This window comes from Abrus precatorius, unplaced genomic scaffold (genome assembly GCF_003935025.1).
Source record: "Abrus precatorius isolate BTA unplaced genomic scaffold, Abrus_2018 Scaffold10, whole genome shotgun sequence".
NCBI classification, from domain to species: Eukaryota; Viridiplantae; Streptophyta; class Magnoliopsida; order Fabales; family Fabaceae; genus Abrus; species Abrus precatorius.
Window position 1 is genome coordinate 27,896,755 of NW_020874292.1, and position 17,660 is coordinate 27,914,414.

General features: G+C 33.4%; 2 protein-coding genes and 1 pseudogene across 3 annotated transcripts; 2 read left to right on the forward strand and 1 right to left on the reverse strand.

The window, feature by feature from the left end:
- Window positions 1-1,000: 1,000 nt before the first annotated feature.
- Window positions 1,001-5,062, forward strand: LOC113852963 (annotated as a pseudogene).
- A 1,399-nt stretch (window positions 5,063-6,461) lies between these two features.
- On the forward strand, window positions 6,462-9,020 carry LOC113852896 (tropinone reductase-like 3). The gene is made up of 6 exons (XM_027483293.1): window positions 6,462-6,707; window positions 7,253-7,369; window positions 7,822-7,956; window positions 8,106-8,231; window positions 8,656-8,757; window positions 8,871-9,020. Exons 1-6 carry the CDS (start codon window positions 6,570-6,572, stop codon window positions 9,018-9,020), a joined length of 768 nt encoding a protein of 255 aa, XP_027339094.1. The 5' UTR covers window positions 6,462-6,569.
- A 1,467-nt stretch (window positions 9,021-10,487) lies between these two features.
- On the reverse strand, window positions 10,488-14,726 carry LOC113852422 (uncharacterized membrane protein At1g16860). 2 transcript variants are annotated; one of them, XM_027482676.1, is made up of 4 exons: window positions 13,837-14,726; window positions 12,600-12,755; window positions 11,220-11,431; window positions 10,488-11,090 (listed from the first exon to the last, which is right to left on the reverse strand). In XM_027482676.1, the coding sequence occupies exons 1-4, from the start codon at window positions 14,551-14,553 to the stop codon at window positions 10,898-10,900; spliced, it is 1,278 nt and encodes a 425-aa protein (XP_027338477.1). In that variant the 5' UTR covers window positions 14,554-14,726; the 3' UTR covers window positions 10,488-10,897. The 2 variants fall into 2 exon arrangements, with proteins under 2 accessions (XP_027338477.1, XP_027338478.1); XM_027482677.1 differs by having other exon boundaries at window positions 10,934-11,090; window positions 11,198-11,431.
- Between the last annotated feature and the right edge of the window lie 2,934 nt (window positions 14,727-17,660).

The following is a 17,660-nucleotide window of genomic DNA, read 5'->3' on the forward strand; positions in this document are numbered from 1 at the left end:
AAAATTTTTCAAACAAGTACTATGTTTCGCAAAATGATCAAAGTGCCGAGACATTCGTTTTTGCCATGCTATAATTGTCTTTATCACATTCTTTTTTGTCAATAAGTTTTTAAAGTTTATAATTAAAATTTATCTTTTTTTTTCATTTTATACCCAATAATGGATGATTTTCAATACAAATAATTTTTTAAAAATAATTTCACACCCTTTTTAAAAATTTTTGATTTTTTTATTTTAACAATTTAAATGAAACATTCTATCTTAAAATCATTCTTTTACTTAACAAATTTAAACATAAAATGTATTTTATGTTATAACAACAATTCATTATAGATATAATCAACTATAATTAATTATAGTTAATTTAAACACTCATTCCAATTGGATATACACATCCAACTACATCAATTTAATTACATATATAATTAAAAACAAACACATAATATTTCTTTAATAAAAAAGTGATGGCGCCCTTTCTTTTTGAATTTGAAATACACATTAGGCTTTTACCCTGTTGTTTTTAACTATTAATAATAATAAGTACTCCTAAAGAGATTTCCCAATCATTTTTTATCTAATAATATTGTTTTAATTTTTTTTTTCTTGTTACTTATCTGAAGTTGGCACCAGCCAATATGAATCATTATGATGATTAAAAAAAAAAAAAAACGATCAGTGGGAACGTTTTACATGTGGACCGGAGCGGCGCAACGCAGTGGCGCCCGAATTCAAAACTTGGAAACGACAAAACGAGAAAGGAGGCATCCAATGCGGACCCATCCAGACAAACATCCTGTGATTAAACGATCACACGGTCTCAGATGACCCGCATGACTTCAAGGACCCCACTCCAAAGCAAAATGAAATCGCGACGATGATCATCGCATCCCTATCCACGCGTCAAAATCAGACACACGACACGAACCACTCTTTGAAAACTGATAATAACAACCCTCTCTCTCTCCCTCTCTCTCTCCGCCATTTGAATTCCAATCCCGAGTTGAGTCGCAAGAGAGAATGAAGACAGAATCGCGTTCGAAAGAGGAAACGATGACGTATCAGGAATGGTTCAACTTGGCGGATTCAGGTTAGTTTCGCTTCTCTCACTCTACAGATTTTGAAAAACGATTCGTGTTGATATTTGGTGATATTCGATGGTAGATGGAGATGGCCGAATCTCTGGAAATGACGCCACCAAGTTCTTTGCTCTCTCCAACTTGTCCCGTTCTCAACTCAAGCAGCTATGGGCTCTCGCCGATACCAAAAGACAAGGATTTTTGAGTTTCCCTGAGTTTGTTACAGCGATGCAGGTTTTACATTTTAACAATTGTTTTATTTCATATTTGATTCCGATACGTGAAGCTGAATTTAGAATTAAATTTTCGTTGTAACGAAACAGTTGGTTTCGCTGGCGCAAGCGGGATATGAACTCAACTCAGATATTCTCAAAACTAGTAAGTGTGCTTGAGTGTGAATTAGACGTTTAAATTTGAAAAATTATCAATGCGATGCATGTAAATATTATTTATTCAATTCACTTTCTTCGATGAAATTCGTCACTCCGTTTTTATTGATCGCAGTTGACAAGGAAAATTTTAAGCCTCCCGCGATGGAAGGACTTGATGCTTTAGTAGCTGTGAGTTGTGTTTTTTTTTCTAATCTCACGTTGTTCTTGTTTTCTTTGATGATGTTATTTCTATTGATTATTTTGCTCATTATTTTTTTCGCAGAAAAAGAGTTTAACAATTACAGCCCCGCCCGAAGATAATGGTTATATGAATAACTTATTTTTGTTAACTATTCGTAATGTTGTATTCCTTAATTAGTATTTGATTGGATTTTTTTACTGATAATATGTAGGAATAGCTCAGCCTCAGCCACTTTCAACCAAATTGTGGTTCGTTTCAAAATCTTCGAAGAAAGTGAGTTCTGTTATTTATTCTCAGATTTAGAGGTGTCTGTCTTGGTTTTCATGAGATTCAAATTTCTAAGTTACATGCTTTCTGCATCCATAGTATGAATTGCATCTTGTTCAGTTTTTTGGGGCACTAGATATTCGTTATTTTGAAGATGAATCGATCATTTAATTTATTCTGGTCATCTGATTCATCTGTGATTGAATGTTGAGACTTGAGAAATCCTTGAAGCTTATCAGCGAGTATTGTTCATCTAATGAGTGATTAAAAGAGCTTAAGCAAAATGATTGACATATGGGATTGTGAATTATACTTCAAGTTATAGTTCACACAATGAACACTTACATGAAATCACTTTTCTCTCTTGTTGTTCTTTTGGATAGAAGAGGATAAGATTGATGCCCAATTTTGTAAAAAATAAAGTAGCAAGCTTTGTATTTTAGGAAAAAGGAAGCGAATAAACGGCCACCTGCTTTTACTGCTGAACCAATATTTTGGTAATATATGTAATAGTTAACTCTACTTAGAAAAAAGTTAGAATTTGTTTTTGTGATTTTTTTATTCTCAAATATCAAGATCTACTGCAAATAGTCTTGCTGACTCTTAATTTGCTGCAAGATACTTTCTAATTGTAATGATTTTCTTTTTCATAGTTACCTGTCGATGCGGTTACATCAATCATTGATGGCTTGAAGAGATTGTATATTGAGAGGCTAAGGCCCTTGGAAGTTACTTATCGATATAATGATTTTGTATCTCCATTGTTGGTAAGTGGTATTTACACCCTATGTTGATTGTGTTTGTGTGTGTGAGCACGGTACTTGCTCTACATAGCATGTTTTAATTTTCTCATAAATATTTTGATATTAACTCCAAGAATATCTTGATTTCTTCCTTTCAGACCAACAGTGATTTTGATGCTAAACCCATGGTTATGCTTCTGGGTCAATATTCAACGGGGAAGACTACATTTATAAAACATTTGTTAAGATGTGATTACCCAGGTTAGTTAAGTCCTGAACAATCATTCTTCATTTATCAAATTGATGATTGATTGATGTTGGTCCTTTTCCTTCTTTTTTAATTCTTTCTTTGTACAGGAGCACACGTTGGACCAGAGCCTACAACTGATAGATTTGTTGTTGTCATGGTACAGAAAACTTCCTTTTGTTCTCATATTGCCTCTGGAAGTCCGTAACTTCCGAAGAGAAAATTATTTGTGATGTAGAATAGAGATTGCATTGTTATTGTTATCACTCTTATCTTCCCTAAATTGTGTTAATGAAGATTACTTAAAAACTTAATCCTTTTATTTATAGTCTGGACCTGATGAGAGGAGTATTCCTGGAAATACTATCGCTGTTGATGCTGACATGCCTTTTGGTGGCTTGACCACATTTGGAGGTTCATTTCTATCAAAATTCCAATGTTCTCAAATGCCACATCCGGTGAGTTTTATTTATATTTCCAAGCCCAATAACTTCTTCAGTTCTTGTGCTTGAACTAAAAAGAAAATTTTCCTTTCAGCTGTTAGATGAAATAACATTAGTGGACACTCCCGGTGTCCTATCTGGAGAGAAACAAAGGACTCAACGAAGCTATGATTTCACTGGTGTTGTATCTTGGTTTGCTGCAAAATGTGATCTCATTCTTCTCCTATTTGATCCTCATAAACTGGACATCAGTGATGAGTTTAAACGTGTAATTGCATCTTTACGTGGGAATGATGACAAGATACGTGTGGTTTTGAATAAGGCAGACCAAGTTGACACTCAACAAGTAAGACAACAGAAACAAAATTTGTCTGGTTTATTGTATTTATCCATTTCTCTGTCTACTTACATGCCTAATTTTAATATTGTAGCTTATGAGAGTTTATGGAGCATTGATGTGGTCATTGGGGAAAGTTCTAAATACTCCCGAAGTTTCACGTGTATACATTGGGTAGGTTTATTGTCTTTCAAGTATATCTAATGTTCAGCAGCTTTGTTTACAGGGCTATGCAACCATTCTATGTATACCGTGTTGTAGTGGTTTTAGAATTCAAAGAATGATGACGGTATGGTCTTTAGATTTTGTTTATTTGGGAATTGTTTGAGAAGGGGTGTTTTGAAGGAAAAGGGAGAGAAGGAAATTACTATTTATAAATTTTCAAAATTAAAGATATAAAATGATAAATTAATATAATTTTTTAATTATTTATTATCATAAGTATTATATAATTTTATTAATTCTAAAATAAAATTTATGACTTTTTATTTTCCCTCCAAAACCTCCCTACTAGAGTTTTTTTGAACATTTGGTCGTACTGTTCATTGTTAACGTTTTGTAGTTGAAATTTGCATTTAAAGTTATGGCATCTTTCGAGATACCCTGATTCACTTCAGATTATTAGATACAATTTCCAATTAATTTGATATTCTTTTGGTTGAAAGTGTATGTTACTTTTCTTTACTTCACAGCTCATTTAATGACAAGCCTATGGATGAAGGCTTCGTTGGTACATTAGGACAGGATCTCTTTGAAAAGGAGCAAAATGATCTGCTTGCAGATTTGGTAGATATTCCAAAGAAGGCCTGCGATCGCCGAGTATGAACTTTATTTTCATATTATGTGTGCACCTGCTGGTGCTAGCTGAGTTAATTATTATTATATGTAGCTGGTAAATCACTGATTGCATAGGCTGCTATGTATTTATTTCCCATATCTAAGATTTGTTGTCGTTGGATTGTTTCAGATCAATGAATTTGTGAAACGAGCTAGATCTGCTAAAATTCATGCGTATATAATTAGTCATCTCAAGAAGGAGATGCCTGCAATAATGGGGAAAGCCAAGGCTCAACAAAGACTTGTTGATAATCTTGATGAAGAATTTGCAAAGGTTTTTCCTCCTTTGCTTCCTTCTACCTTGATTGCTTAATTTCCCATGTACTTACAATTAGTGTGTTTTTGCAAAACAGATTCAAAGGGAGTTTCATCTACCAGCCGGTGATTTTCCCAATGTAGAGCACTTTAGAGAAGTTTTGAGTGGTTATAGCATCGATAAATTTGAGAAACTGAAGCCTAAAATGGTTCAAGCCGTAGATGACATGCTTGGGTACGAAATACCAGAGCTTTTGAAGAAATTCAGAAATCCTTATGATTAAAATATAAAAAAATGTTCAAACGTGTTATATCAGTTGTCATATATGTACCAAGTGTTAGATATTAAATGTTTAAATTCATTATTGATGGATTGTGGCTGGTTTCATTTCACTGTCTAATGGTCCATATTGGGTTATTTTCTTGGTAAATGTTTGTAGAAACAGGAAGAAAATATTCCGTACCATTTGTTTGCTGTATGTGGGGCAACGCACTTTATGAAAATGCTGCTGTTATCATAAAAACACTGGCTCGTCAAACATTTCTAATGCGAGTATGAGCGTGAGTGGGAGGTGTAGGACTACCATAGGGTACTGAAATGGGTGCATGAACTGTTCAATGTTTTAGAAAATTCCAAATAACTTTCACAAGGAATGGTCACATCCTTTATTATATATAATATAAAAGAAGTCCTATTCGAAGGTGTCATTTACCAACGTGAGATAAAAAAGCACAAGGTGCTATAGATAGTATTTTCAAAATCAAAGTTCAATACAAGGTGATTAAGATAGTATTTTCAAAATCAAAGTTCAATTTTGTAAAAGTATTACAAAATCAAGTGTGGGTGTTGGCTAGAATTGGGGCCAGATTAAATCATATGCACTGATATGGTTTTTGGAATACAATTGGACGTGGTCCCTCGAGTACTTCTTAATGATTACACTTTTTTCCTTGTCAAATTAGATTGTTTTTTTAGTCAAATGAGTTTATGATTGCATTGGAGCATATGATGATGAGTTGAGATATAAATGAGTCAAGGCCAACAAGATATTTAAAGTTTAAATTTAGCTTGTAAAAAAACCCAGACTTAAACTTATTTATTCAAACAAGTCAGAATTAAGGCTTGTGTTTGACTTAGTTAAAAATTTTGAAGCTTGAGTTTGATTCATAACTTTGTTTATCAATTTTTTTTTACAAGCTTTGAATATTTTTTATTAATTCAATATTTAATAAATAATTATGATAAAAAGTAAAATAAAAGGTAATAAAATATAATTGTATCTACATGAAAACAAGTTAAAACAAAAAAGCGATATATTTAAAATTAGGTAAATAATGCACACACAACAATAATAAAAAAATTATGTAAATATAATTAAAAAATAATTATTTAAGTATGCAAATTATTACAAGCTGTTAATATATGAAACTTGTAAAGTTTGAATTTGATTGATTTAATTAATTGAGTTTGAGTTTATTTATTTAATTAAATAAGTAAATTTAGCTAAATATTTAACAAGCCGAGGTCAAATAGTTCAAAAATAACTCAGATCATTTACAGTTCTATTTCTATGTAAAGATTCATGGTCGATGGTGAGGTGACTAATGAGGAACAAAAATAGGTGGAGTGGTGGATTAAATGGAAGTGACTTATTTCTCCAAGTCCTGATCCTATAAAGATAGGATAGCATAGTTCAACCTCCTACTCATACAATTCACAAGCCACTCTCTCCATTGCTGTGGTGACAAACTTAGTCAACTGCTTCTATTTTGTTGCCTAGAAAACAATAAATGGACAAGACCAAACTTGCCAAGAGATTTCAATGTAAGGTAGCCATTGTGACGGCTTCCACCCAAGGAATTGGTTTTAGCATAGCTGAGAGGCTTGGATTGGAGGGTGCATCTGTTGTCATCTCTTCACGCAAACAGGTTAATGATTGACCTTCAATTTTTCATTTTCTAGCATTTTTTCTTCAGAAAATGTGAATCTTAACTGAAGGAAGAAAATTGGATTTTTATTCTTGTTTGTGGTGGTTTGATTAAGTTTATGAATTAAATTTATGTCATGTTTATCCCTCATGAAAGTCCCGTATTTTCTTGTAGGGGTGTTAGAGCTTAGAAGAGTTTGTTGTTTTCTTAATTGATTAAGTTTGATGAATTAAATTTCACGTCATGTTTGTCGCTCATGAGAGTCCTGTATTTTCTTGTCATGGTGTTAGAGCTTAGAAGAGTTTTTTTTTTTCTTAATTAAGTTTGATGAATTAAATTTCATGTCATGTTTGTCCCTCATGAAAGTCCTGTATTTTCTTAATTAATTAATTATTTCCTGAAAAGATGTTGATTATTTGTGATAAAAGAACACGATAAAAAGATAGACAATTTATGCGTTTTCCTTTTATTATCTTTCCATTTAACACTTGTATACAACAAATATTTGTTCAATACTAAAGATGTTTTTGTGTAAATTACCGCAGCAAAATGTTGATGAGGCTGCTGACAAACTGAGAGCTAAAGGAATTGAAGTATTGGCAATTGTTTGCCACGTTTCAAATGCACAACAAAGGAAGAATTTGATAGACAAAACTTTACAGGTGACATTTGAAACTTCCTTCAGATTGAAATTTTTATTCGTTTAGAAATTATCTTGTCTAAGTCAAATAGAAGTCTCCTTTTGATTTCATCACTTCAAGCTCGATAAGTTCAATCCTTCTTTTTGGTTCATTTATCAATTGGCCATGGAAATTGTATTTGTTACTGCTATTTGACCTCTGAAACTGGTGAATCATATTTTTGTATAAGTCTAAATCCAATTATACCATTATGGTTTCGTGTCTAATTAGCGCATTGGTTTGAATCTTTTATTAGAAGTCACTATTTAAATAATTGATTGCTGTTGTATGGTGTGGTTAACATTCTAGTTTGTTGGAAATGGATCCTGTCACATGTGAGATTTTCACATAACCTACGCAAAAAAATTGTATCTATTATTTTATCTCTAAAACATTAGATAAGTGAGGCCTGTCAATTCCCTTGTTTGCCACAGAAGTATGGAAAGATAGATGTTCTTGTGTCCAATGCTGCAGTAAATCCTTCTGCAGATCCAATTTTACAAACACAAGATTCGATCCTTGACAAGTTATGGGAGATAAATGTCAAATCCACTATACTTCTTCTCAAGGTAAGTAAAGTAGAGCATGGTCAAAGCCAAAACAAGAAAAAGAACGAAAACAATATATGTTTCAGCACATTTTCTTTGTGTCACTCCATGTTATATGCTTAAATTGGAATTTATTATATGGTGAGTTTTATGCTCTATGGTTTATACAGGATATAGCTCCCCATTTGCAAAAGGGTTCTTCTGTTGTTCTAATTTCCTCTGTTGTTGGCTATAACCCACCACCTATAATGGCTATGTATGGTGTGACCAAAACAATGGTTCTTGGGCTTACCAAAGTAGGTACTTAGCTTGCATTTGTTCCTTCAAGAGTGTCTTTCTCTATCAAGTAGTAATACATATAAATAGCTTGTTAATAAGTTTTAGGAGATAAAATAAGAATTAAATAATTTTTATATAGGTTAAAATCAACTCATTCTTTTAAAAAACAAATCATTTAATCTTTTCAAGTCTTAAGATGCATAAGTTATTTTTTTATAAGTATTTCTTTAAAAGTTTAATTAAACTGAGCCATACAATAAAATTTTAAAGAACTTTATGCAACGTTTTTATTATCTCTCTCCATCATGTTACTCATCTTATCTATCACTTCCCTCTCTTTGCTTCCGATCTCTTAAAATACAAAAACTTTTATATCTTTTTTTTTTGTAAGAGTATCATTACTCCTTTCATTTTGCTTAGTATTTTAAATTTGTTGTGTAGGCTCTGGCTAGGGAAATGGCCCCCAAGACTCGTGTGAATTGCGTAGTTCCTGGTTTTGTGCCAACTCGTTTTGTTGCACTATATGCCACTAATGATGCTATAGTGAGTATCTTTTGTCCCAAATGGGATTTTAGTTTCAACAGTATTGCCTCTAGTCTAGTCTCCTTACTGTATCAATAGTGATGAGAATTGATTTTCTTTTTGTGTTATTACAGAGGGAGGGCCTTGAAAAGAAAGCACTCATTAGAAGACTTGGTACAACTGAAGACATGGCTGCTGCAACAGCGTTTTTGGCATCTGATGATGCTTCTTACATAACTGGAGAAAATCTAGTGGTTGCTGGGGGAATGCCTTCCAGATTGTAGCTTCGAGTGGGGGGACTAGTGCCATTGAATATCCTGCACCCACTCACAAAATAAATATACCTTGACCAACTTTTCTTTTTCTATCTTTTTTAAACTAGAACATTTGAGTTCACCAAATGGATTTATATATAGAGAGAATCTGGTGTTTTTTTTTTTTTTTTTTCTAATTAAGATAAAATAAAAAACATTTTATTGAAATTAGGTTTTTATAAAACATATTTCTTGTTTAGAGCAAATAATACATGTAACATAAATATCGTTCATATGAGTCAATATTTAATTTATTTTACTTTTTAATTTACCAGATCGCAAAAAATTTTCATAGCTTTCTTAAATTGAGCTATATTACAATTAGGAAAATAAAAGAGTTTTGTAAGAAGCAGTCATAGATTTCAAGCTAATATGTTACTTATACTGCTACCAACTTCATGTCAAGAAAAATAGATAATTTGAAAGTTAGCGTGAGTTTAATTTACTCTTGAAAAATAGTTTTTAATTTTTAAAAATAATTTATAGTATAAATCAAACATATTCTTAATCTCTTTACATACGTATATTTCACCAAATAACATTCAAGTTTTTATTTACTTGGATTCTTGGACTGTTTAATCATTTTTTATACAATAAGATTAATTAATCCAAACTTTTTTTTTCCTAACCTCATATATATATATATATATATATATATATATATATATATATATATATATATATATATATATATAATGTATTTAATATGATCAATACACTTATATAGGAATACAAAAAATTAAAGATTAATTAATGATCATATGACTACTTAAAAATATTTTTATGCTTTCTTTTAATATTAACCAATAACCATTCATGTAGAATCTAATAATTTATATTTACTATTATTATTTCTTACAATAGCCAAATATTCTTGCTCAAGTAATTTATACCCACACAAACAGTAATGGTCGCTCATCCATTTAAAATATAACTCTGAATCGCAAACATTTAGACAAAGCCATGAAAATGCTGCCTAAAGATCAGTTCTTTATACACCTGCATGCTTAACTTTCTTTTCAGAAAATAATTGTTTATTTCAAAGAGTTCCAAATAATTAGTAATTTTTATTTTTTTTTGTCAACTTTATTAAAACGAAATTCAAAAAACAATCTTCTTAAAGATTATTAAGATTATTCCACCCCAGACATGCTTCATCACATAAGCTACCTTATCTATTTGTCAACTTTATTCTGAATTTCTCATTGTTTTACCATTTTCAAACAGAACAAGGGCTGGTCATGATTCGATATCTCTCCCTCCCTCAGCCATACATCATTCCTTCCTAGCAAACTGCAATGCTCCTGCTACCTTGAAAACACTCACAAGAGAAACAGATAATTTAAAACATGTTTTCAGCCAACATTTATAAACAGTATCGTGGTAAAGTTGGTCTTCAATTTTTACAACATAGGCAGAACATATATATCAACTTAAGAATACAAGTTAACCCAAACTCGACAATTAATATCTAACTACAAACCTAAATTCCGGCCAGATTTTACTCACACACAACATAGCAACTACTTTGAACCCCTTCGGGCACCTCTACCTATGTACATTAAATAAGTAGAAAAAGGGACAATGCAACTTCGTGGATACATTGATATGAAATTCTCAAAGTGCTTGTAGTTGGCCTTGTGGATCCTTGAGTCATATTAATCAAATCATATTCTGCTTATCATGACCATCTTAGCAGTCTGCTTTGCATCTTCTTCCAACCCAATTTACAGACAAACCTGCACGTGGAAAATACTCTGATTCCGTAGTTTAGGATTTTTTCATCAGTTTCCCTCATTTCAGTATTGTGACACAGATTTCCAAACAAAAGAAAGCAACGGAAAATACTAAACAGGAATGACATCGGCGTTTTGACTATCCTCGCATGTCAAGATTAGACCTTCTACGTAGGTTGGTAGAAGGCAGCGGATCCATTGGCAGCCTGTTGAGACAGGCTCTGCTGAAGGAACAATCATGAGCACGTTATCATGTCGACGAACAACTCCCATCACACTTACTGTGCTACCTTCTTTGATGTACCTGTGCATTTTCCAAATTTAATTTCTAAGTACCAAATCACAATTACGAAGGACATTGTAAAAAGAGAAAAGAAAATCACCAAGGAGCATCATGAATAGTAAATTTACCACAGAATAATAAAGTTCATACCCTTCCTTGAGGCGCATTATCCGATCATCACTAGAGAGTTTGCGGTCTGCAAGCCAGCCTAAGAAATTTGGAGATAGCTCTCTGTTATCCTTTGTTACATCAACCACGGTAGTTGGTTCCACGAAAGGAGCAACCTTGGCCCCAAAGCCTGCTTTCACTAATGCTCTTAATCCAGACTGGAAGTCTGATATGTAGAAGTCTGCTACGTATTTCTGTCCACAGAAAATAATAAAAACATTGCTATTACATAAATGCTCACGATATAGTGAATATACAGTCATCAAGATGCCAGACAAAACCAAAAATATAAACTAGAATCCTTAGAAAGCAGTTACATGCATTAGAGCAGCCTCCAGTACTGAAGCCCATACAAGACTTGCAAGATTCAATAAATTAACACGTGTAGAGCATGGCAACATCATTGAGTCTCTCAAACAACTGTTGCAGTCCAAGTGGTTCAGTGGACATAATAACTCAGTCAGGCTGAACCAAACATGAAAAAACCTATGCATTCACTAAATGAACAGCACTAGGATATTTCGAGTTAAGTGTTTGCTTATGCGCTAACAATAGTGTAAGGTTTCTCAGTTCTCACTATATGATTCATTTAGGGACAAGCATGTGAATGAGATTAACTAATCCTAGTATGTTGGGCTTTATAAAGTGGATTGGTGTGGTAGGGAAGTATAAGGGCTCCTTAGGTTTTATTTAAATATTTTTGCAAATTGCTATCCTCATTCAATGGAATCTCATTTCCAGTTTCTTTTTACTTTGTTATCTTGATTCTATAAGACCCTAGAAATATCTTTTGTTTAAATAATGGCACAAGCAAAGTATAACATATGTTAAAGATATCAAGCAAGTGGAGAAAGTTGAAGTCACAGAAAGTATAGTCTAGGCAGTCATGACTTCAACTTTCTTCTGGTCTCTAGCGTTCATTCTAGTAATATCATATTGATTCTCAAGCATATTTATTATTAGGCAAACCACATTGACCTGCAGTTATATACTTAAATCAACAGAGCATATGCAGAACTATAGATGCAAAATCAGCTTTCAACCAACTGGCACAACGCCATAGGCTAAAGAATTAAAAACATTAAGTAACCTTGCTGGTAGTACTCCACATCCAATTTTAACTGGGAATCAATCACTGACATGAGCTCTAAGGTCTCCTTGAATAAGTTTCTTAGCAGTTCTTTCCCCAGAAATAGACTTCTTAATTGTTATTGCTCAAGCATCTAGTCATTTGTACATTTAAGGTACCAATTGAGACAATGTATGTCTGTGTGTGCAAGTGATTTCTCACATTTATCAAATTGTGCTTGATCCTGAATCAGTAGTATACCAAAGAATCAATGAAATGTTGAACAAACTGACCTCAGAGTATCTAGAACCCCAAGAGAAGCAACGATGTTTAGGATTTGCTGATTTTCCACCCAATCCTTTATATTCATATAATTCTGTGGAGACATATACACATCTAGGTACTCTTTGGTAGGATGACTCCAAAGGAATACTGCCACAGGTTACAACCTACAGGAAGAAACAGGATACATATAACAAAATATTGTAGAAGCCATGCTAAATTATTTTCCTTCAGCCAAGGGTATTAAAATCCATAATTTTTTCTCTTAAATTACTCCATAACTACATTGAGAATATCAACTTCTCACATAAACCTATAAAAAGCTTGAAGGCTTGAGTGAAGAACAAATTTTGGGAAAATGAGCATATGCCTAATGGGATACATGCATCGAGTTCTGTGTAGGACATTATCATCCATCCACAGAACAATCTTATATGAGTGCATTGCAGTGCTAGTGTAAAGAAATGAACTAACAATCAAGAGTGAGTGGTGAAGCGTCAGGGATTATGATTAAAAAACAACTAAGAATGTAACAACCTGACAACCGACAAGCACGGTATGTCCATAATATCTAGCAGAAGAGTTTTACAAGAAGGTGGGAGGAGTGATAAAAAATGGGAAGTGAAGGTGAAGCAGACAATCCAAACATTACTACTTAAATGCTATGTAATTATATGGCAATGTGAACATGGCAACCATTTTTCGTAACAAGGAAAAAGGCCTCCTAATTATGACATTCATAGAGAAGCAGATATCTGATCCTTCTTCCTTAGTCTACCACATAAATGCACATTATACATCACTATCCCTGACCACCATCTCTGCTAAATTCATGTGCTCGTCCAAACGTCATTTAAGTTTCTGAACTAAGAAAACGATACCACCACAACATGCAAGTTAGCTCTTTCCTTTCGACCCATTTTTCATTCCTTCCCATTTGCTCCATAAAATAAAAAAGCACATCCATACTCTAAATTAGAACAAAAAATACAAGCTTAAACACTGATATTCGAGATTCCAATCTAAAACAGAAAAATTAAACTTAAAGGACAACTACAAAAGAAGCAGTCGCAATCACCAGGACCAAATTCATTCATCACATATCTATCAAACGCATACTAAAATCCCAAACCGAACAACAAATTATTAGGAAAAAAATATTTTAAATTAGCTGAACAAAACAAACAAGTTGCCATCTAAAAGAAGAATCATAATCATGACAAATCATCAACAGAAAAGAGAAATTACCCCGGTAACCTTAACGTACTGTCCATCAACGGCGCCTCTAAGCTCGGCATCAGGGTATCTCTTGACAAACGCTAAAAGCCCTCGTCTTCCCCAAATACAGTTCCAAGTGATCAAAAGCACAACGGGCACAATAATCGCTCCAAGAGCCACCAAGATCACAGCTTTCTTCACCGCCACCATCAGAAATACCCCAACAAGCAAACTCATTGCGACCACCACCATGAAAACCCACACCACCGCCCTCGAAACCCTAAACCCCACCTTCACCTCCTCGCTCAGACTCGTCACTGCCGACCCATACACCGCCTTCCCCACCGACCCGCTTTGCTCCAACTGACCCGACCTCCGAGACCCAATTGGCCCGGATCCTACTGGGCCCGACGTTATCAGGCCCGTGGGCTGCAGCGCTATTGGGCCCGACCCGGAAGACTTTCTCGACATGGGACCCGACCCGCTTAGCCTCCCTCCCGGACCCGAATTGGGCCCGGATCTTACTGACCCACTATTGTGCTGAGAGGACGAAGAAGGACGCGAAGGCTTAGGATCGACGCTGGGGATTTCAAGCATTTTTCCAAGCTCGCCGGACTTTTTAGGGTCGCCTCCGGTGTACGGAACGGCACGTGAAGTCATTGTGGGCTGGCGCTCCTTGAGCTGCTCGGGTCGACCCGACACGTAGAGTCCACTGCTGAGCTGGTGCGAAGGGATTCGGGTCCCCATTTGAGAAAAGAAAGGAACTTTGAGTGCAGGGAGTGGTGGGTGTTTGTTCTTCTAGTGCGTTTGTGTGACTAGGTAGTGGAAGTGGAAGAGAGCTTAGAAGTGGAGAAGGTTGAAGAGAATTGCAGAAATGGGGCTTAGCTTTGTGATAATGACGTGTGTATGGGTCTTTGAAACGCCTGTGACGGACCAAATAACTGTCCTTACCGATGCTAATAATGTTGGGGCTCGCCAGGGTATATCACTTTGTTGCTGGTTTTTTTGCAGTTTTCTTGTTTTTTATGTCCCCACACTTTCTCCCCATTTACCTTCTTACCCTTTTTGTTATCTTACCTTTTTTACGACTTTCCCTCCCTTTTTTTATGCTGATTCCAGAGTGAGCAACCAATACAGACAAAACTACACCACCTCTCAGATATAGTAATTATGCACTCATATGATCACAGTGATGATGATGTTCTCATCCTGCATCTCGTTCATGTCATGCCTTGTGTTTACGTATTGACAAAGAAGTGTCATGTAAATGAATTTATATTATTAGGTATATCAATGCTTAGGACCACATTCTTGCAAATATTTTATGAGGTAATTAATTATTTTTGTTAAGAGACTATTTATCATTGGGATAGTTGGCAGAAAACTTACGAGAATAAAAGATAAGAGGAGGACGAGAGACATTTAATAACGATAATAAATACACTATTTATTAATTTAAAATTCTAAATTCATATTTAATCACAAATTTTTATTAATATTAATGTTAACTGGTTCTTAAAAGATATTTTAAGATATTAGTTAAAAATTAGAAATAATTTTTTTTATTCAAATGGTAAAAGGTTTATTTAAAATATATTTTAATTAAAATTTCACACTTTCAATTTTTTAACCGGTCATTTCACAACTTTTTAAATGGTTAAAAAGTGGCCGAAAGTGGACATGGAAACGAAAGGAAACAAATTTATTTGGGAGAGAGATGAGGAAGACTTGACGATGGGAAAGCAGTGAGAGCGAGAATGGTTATTATGCAAAAAAAATGAAAGAAAGTTACAAAGAAGTTGAAAAATAGAAAGGCAAAAGAAGAGCAACTAGAAAAAGATTTGCATCAACTAGAGCAATCTGAATGATGAAGTCAGAGTAAGAGAAAGCACTTCACTGATTTGAAAGTTATGAAAATGAAGGATTACAAATTGCAAATGACTCCAGTAACTCATGCAGCGGGAGATGGTAAATGATAATGTCGCCTGGTGAAAACCACTACCCCTAATAATAGCAACATTATCAGAAATATAAGGAGAACCGCAGATAGAATATGAAAACAAAAATCTATAGCTAATAAAATGAAAAGGTATGTCACATCTTTAACACATTATTTATATAACATCAAGAGAGTAATTAATTACTAACTAATTACACACATATATAAAGTAATTAGCTAAATCAGTCATTAACTAAGTTAATTATACCATATAACATAATGCAATAAGGGTTTTTTTCTTTGTCAACCAATCAGATACAAGGATTTTCAAGAGTGCATTTTTATATTGATTTAACACGATTATAAGCAATAATCAATTTTTTCAGATACATACTTAAAATTGAAATCCCAACTGTCACCGTACCTCTGAATCATAAATTACCAAACCAATCCACTTACATTAATATTCCCACAAGTTGACTGTTCTGATTAGAATCCTTAGCTTTTATTATTATTATTATTAAACACGATTACATGTCTTCCAAAATTTTGATGTCATTTTCTTTGGTAGAAAATAATGAGACACATGAAAAATAAGTTATAGTGGAGAGACTGGGGTTGTGGGGCTACTACATCGATTCTCCGTTTGAAGAAGATTTTGTGGCTTCTTCTTATCGTATGATGCACAAACGATGGTAGATTAATCGGCAAAGACAATGCCCATCACCGTCGAAAATTAATAGATTGAATTGCAGTGTGGGACCAACCACAGTTACTCTCTGGCGGTACAAGTAGATCTACGATCCCCATCAAGTGTTCACAAGTGGAAGCTCCTTCTTCTGTTCTCTACAATAAGGCTTCAAAGGACTATATACCCCAATACTAGTAAATGGGACCCTTCTTCACTAATAAAATGGTCCCCTTTCTTTCATAATATATATATATATATATATATGGATTATTGTGATATAATAAATCATTAGTGTGAGTTTAAAGTAATCACTCCAGACACTGATGAAGTAATTTTTAGTAGACGTTTTTGTTGTGTTGGAATAATCTTTTAACTTTAAGAATAAGATTCTTTTAGAATAATATTTTTAAGAATTGTATAGTTCAATCTATCTTACTCACCTTTCATGTTTTTATTTTGCTTGAGAATTCATCGTTAAAAATATTTAATTTTAAAAAATATATTAATATAAATAAAAAATTATTTTCTCTACTATTGCAACCATCCATTGCTACATAAATAAGACTTGGGTTATTATTATTTTATATAAATTACACTCACTTTTCTTGAATAAAGCATAATTTGGTAGAAATTATGTTAAAAAGAATGTGGTTGAGAGTATAATTTTTTCAAAGCCTTAAAATAATCATGAAGGTATTCCATGCTCATCTTAACATTTTCAAGAATATAAAATTAATTCCAATCAGTGATAAATTTTTTCGTTGAATATCATAATATTTTTGAACATTTTTTGTTATAAATAAAAGCAAATAATTGATTAACGTTTTGTAATAACCCTATTTTTTGTTGTTCTTTTCAGTTTATCATCAACTTGTATTATATAGAGAGGGATTGCACCACAAAAAAAAAAAAAAGGACCAGTGACTGTTGTTAGTTACTATAGTTGGATTCCCGCCATTCAAATGTGGGATGCGGAGGTCAATATAGTAAATCTGCATCCTCGTCGAAGTCGGTGTAGAGATAGATGCCGGTCCAAGGTTTCGAAAAGACTATAACATCCTTTGTATGTGCTGCAATTCTAATGTGGCATTATATATATATTGTCAATTTAGATCATAATTCTGAAGCTAAATAGTTTTTAATCAACTTCTTTTAGGGGGAAAAATTCTTAAAATTGAAGTTTTTTATTTTATTTTAAGAATATATTTTAATTTTTTAAAAGAA

Coding starts and splice junctions, on each gene's coding strand:
- LOC113852896 (XM_027483293.1), top strand. CDS start 6,570: ATGGACAAGACCAAACTTGCCAAGAGATTTCAATGTAAGGTAGCCATT. Junction 6,708..7,252: donor TCATCTCTTCACGCAAACAG/GTTAATGATTGA, acceptor AAATTACCGCAG/CAAAATGTTGATGAGGCTGC. Junction 7,957..8,105: donor CCACTATACTTCTTCTCAAG/GTAAGTAAAGTA, acceptor TGGTTTATACAG/GATATAGCTCCCCATTTGCA.
- LOC113852422 (XM_027482676.1), bottom strand. CDS start 14,553: ATGGGGACCCGAATCCCTTCGCACCAGCTCAGCAGTGGACTCTACGTG. Junction 12,756..13,836: donor AGTACGTTAAGGTTACCGGG/GTAATTTCTCTT, acceptor TTCTTCCTGTAG/GTTGTAACCTGTGGCAGTAT. Junction 11,091..11,219: donor ATAATGCGCCTCAAGGAAGG/GTATGAACTTTA, acceptor GAAAATGCACAG/GTACATCAAAGAAGGTAGCA.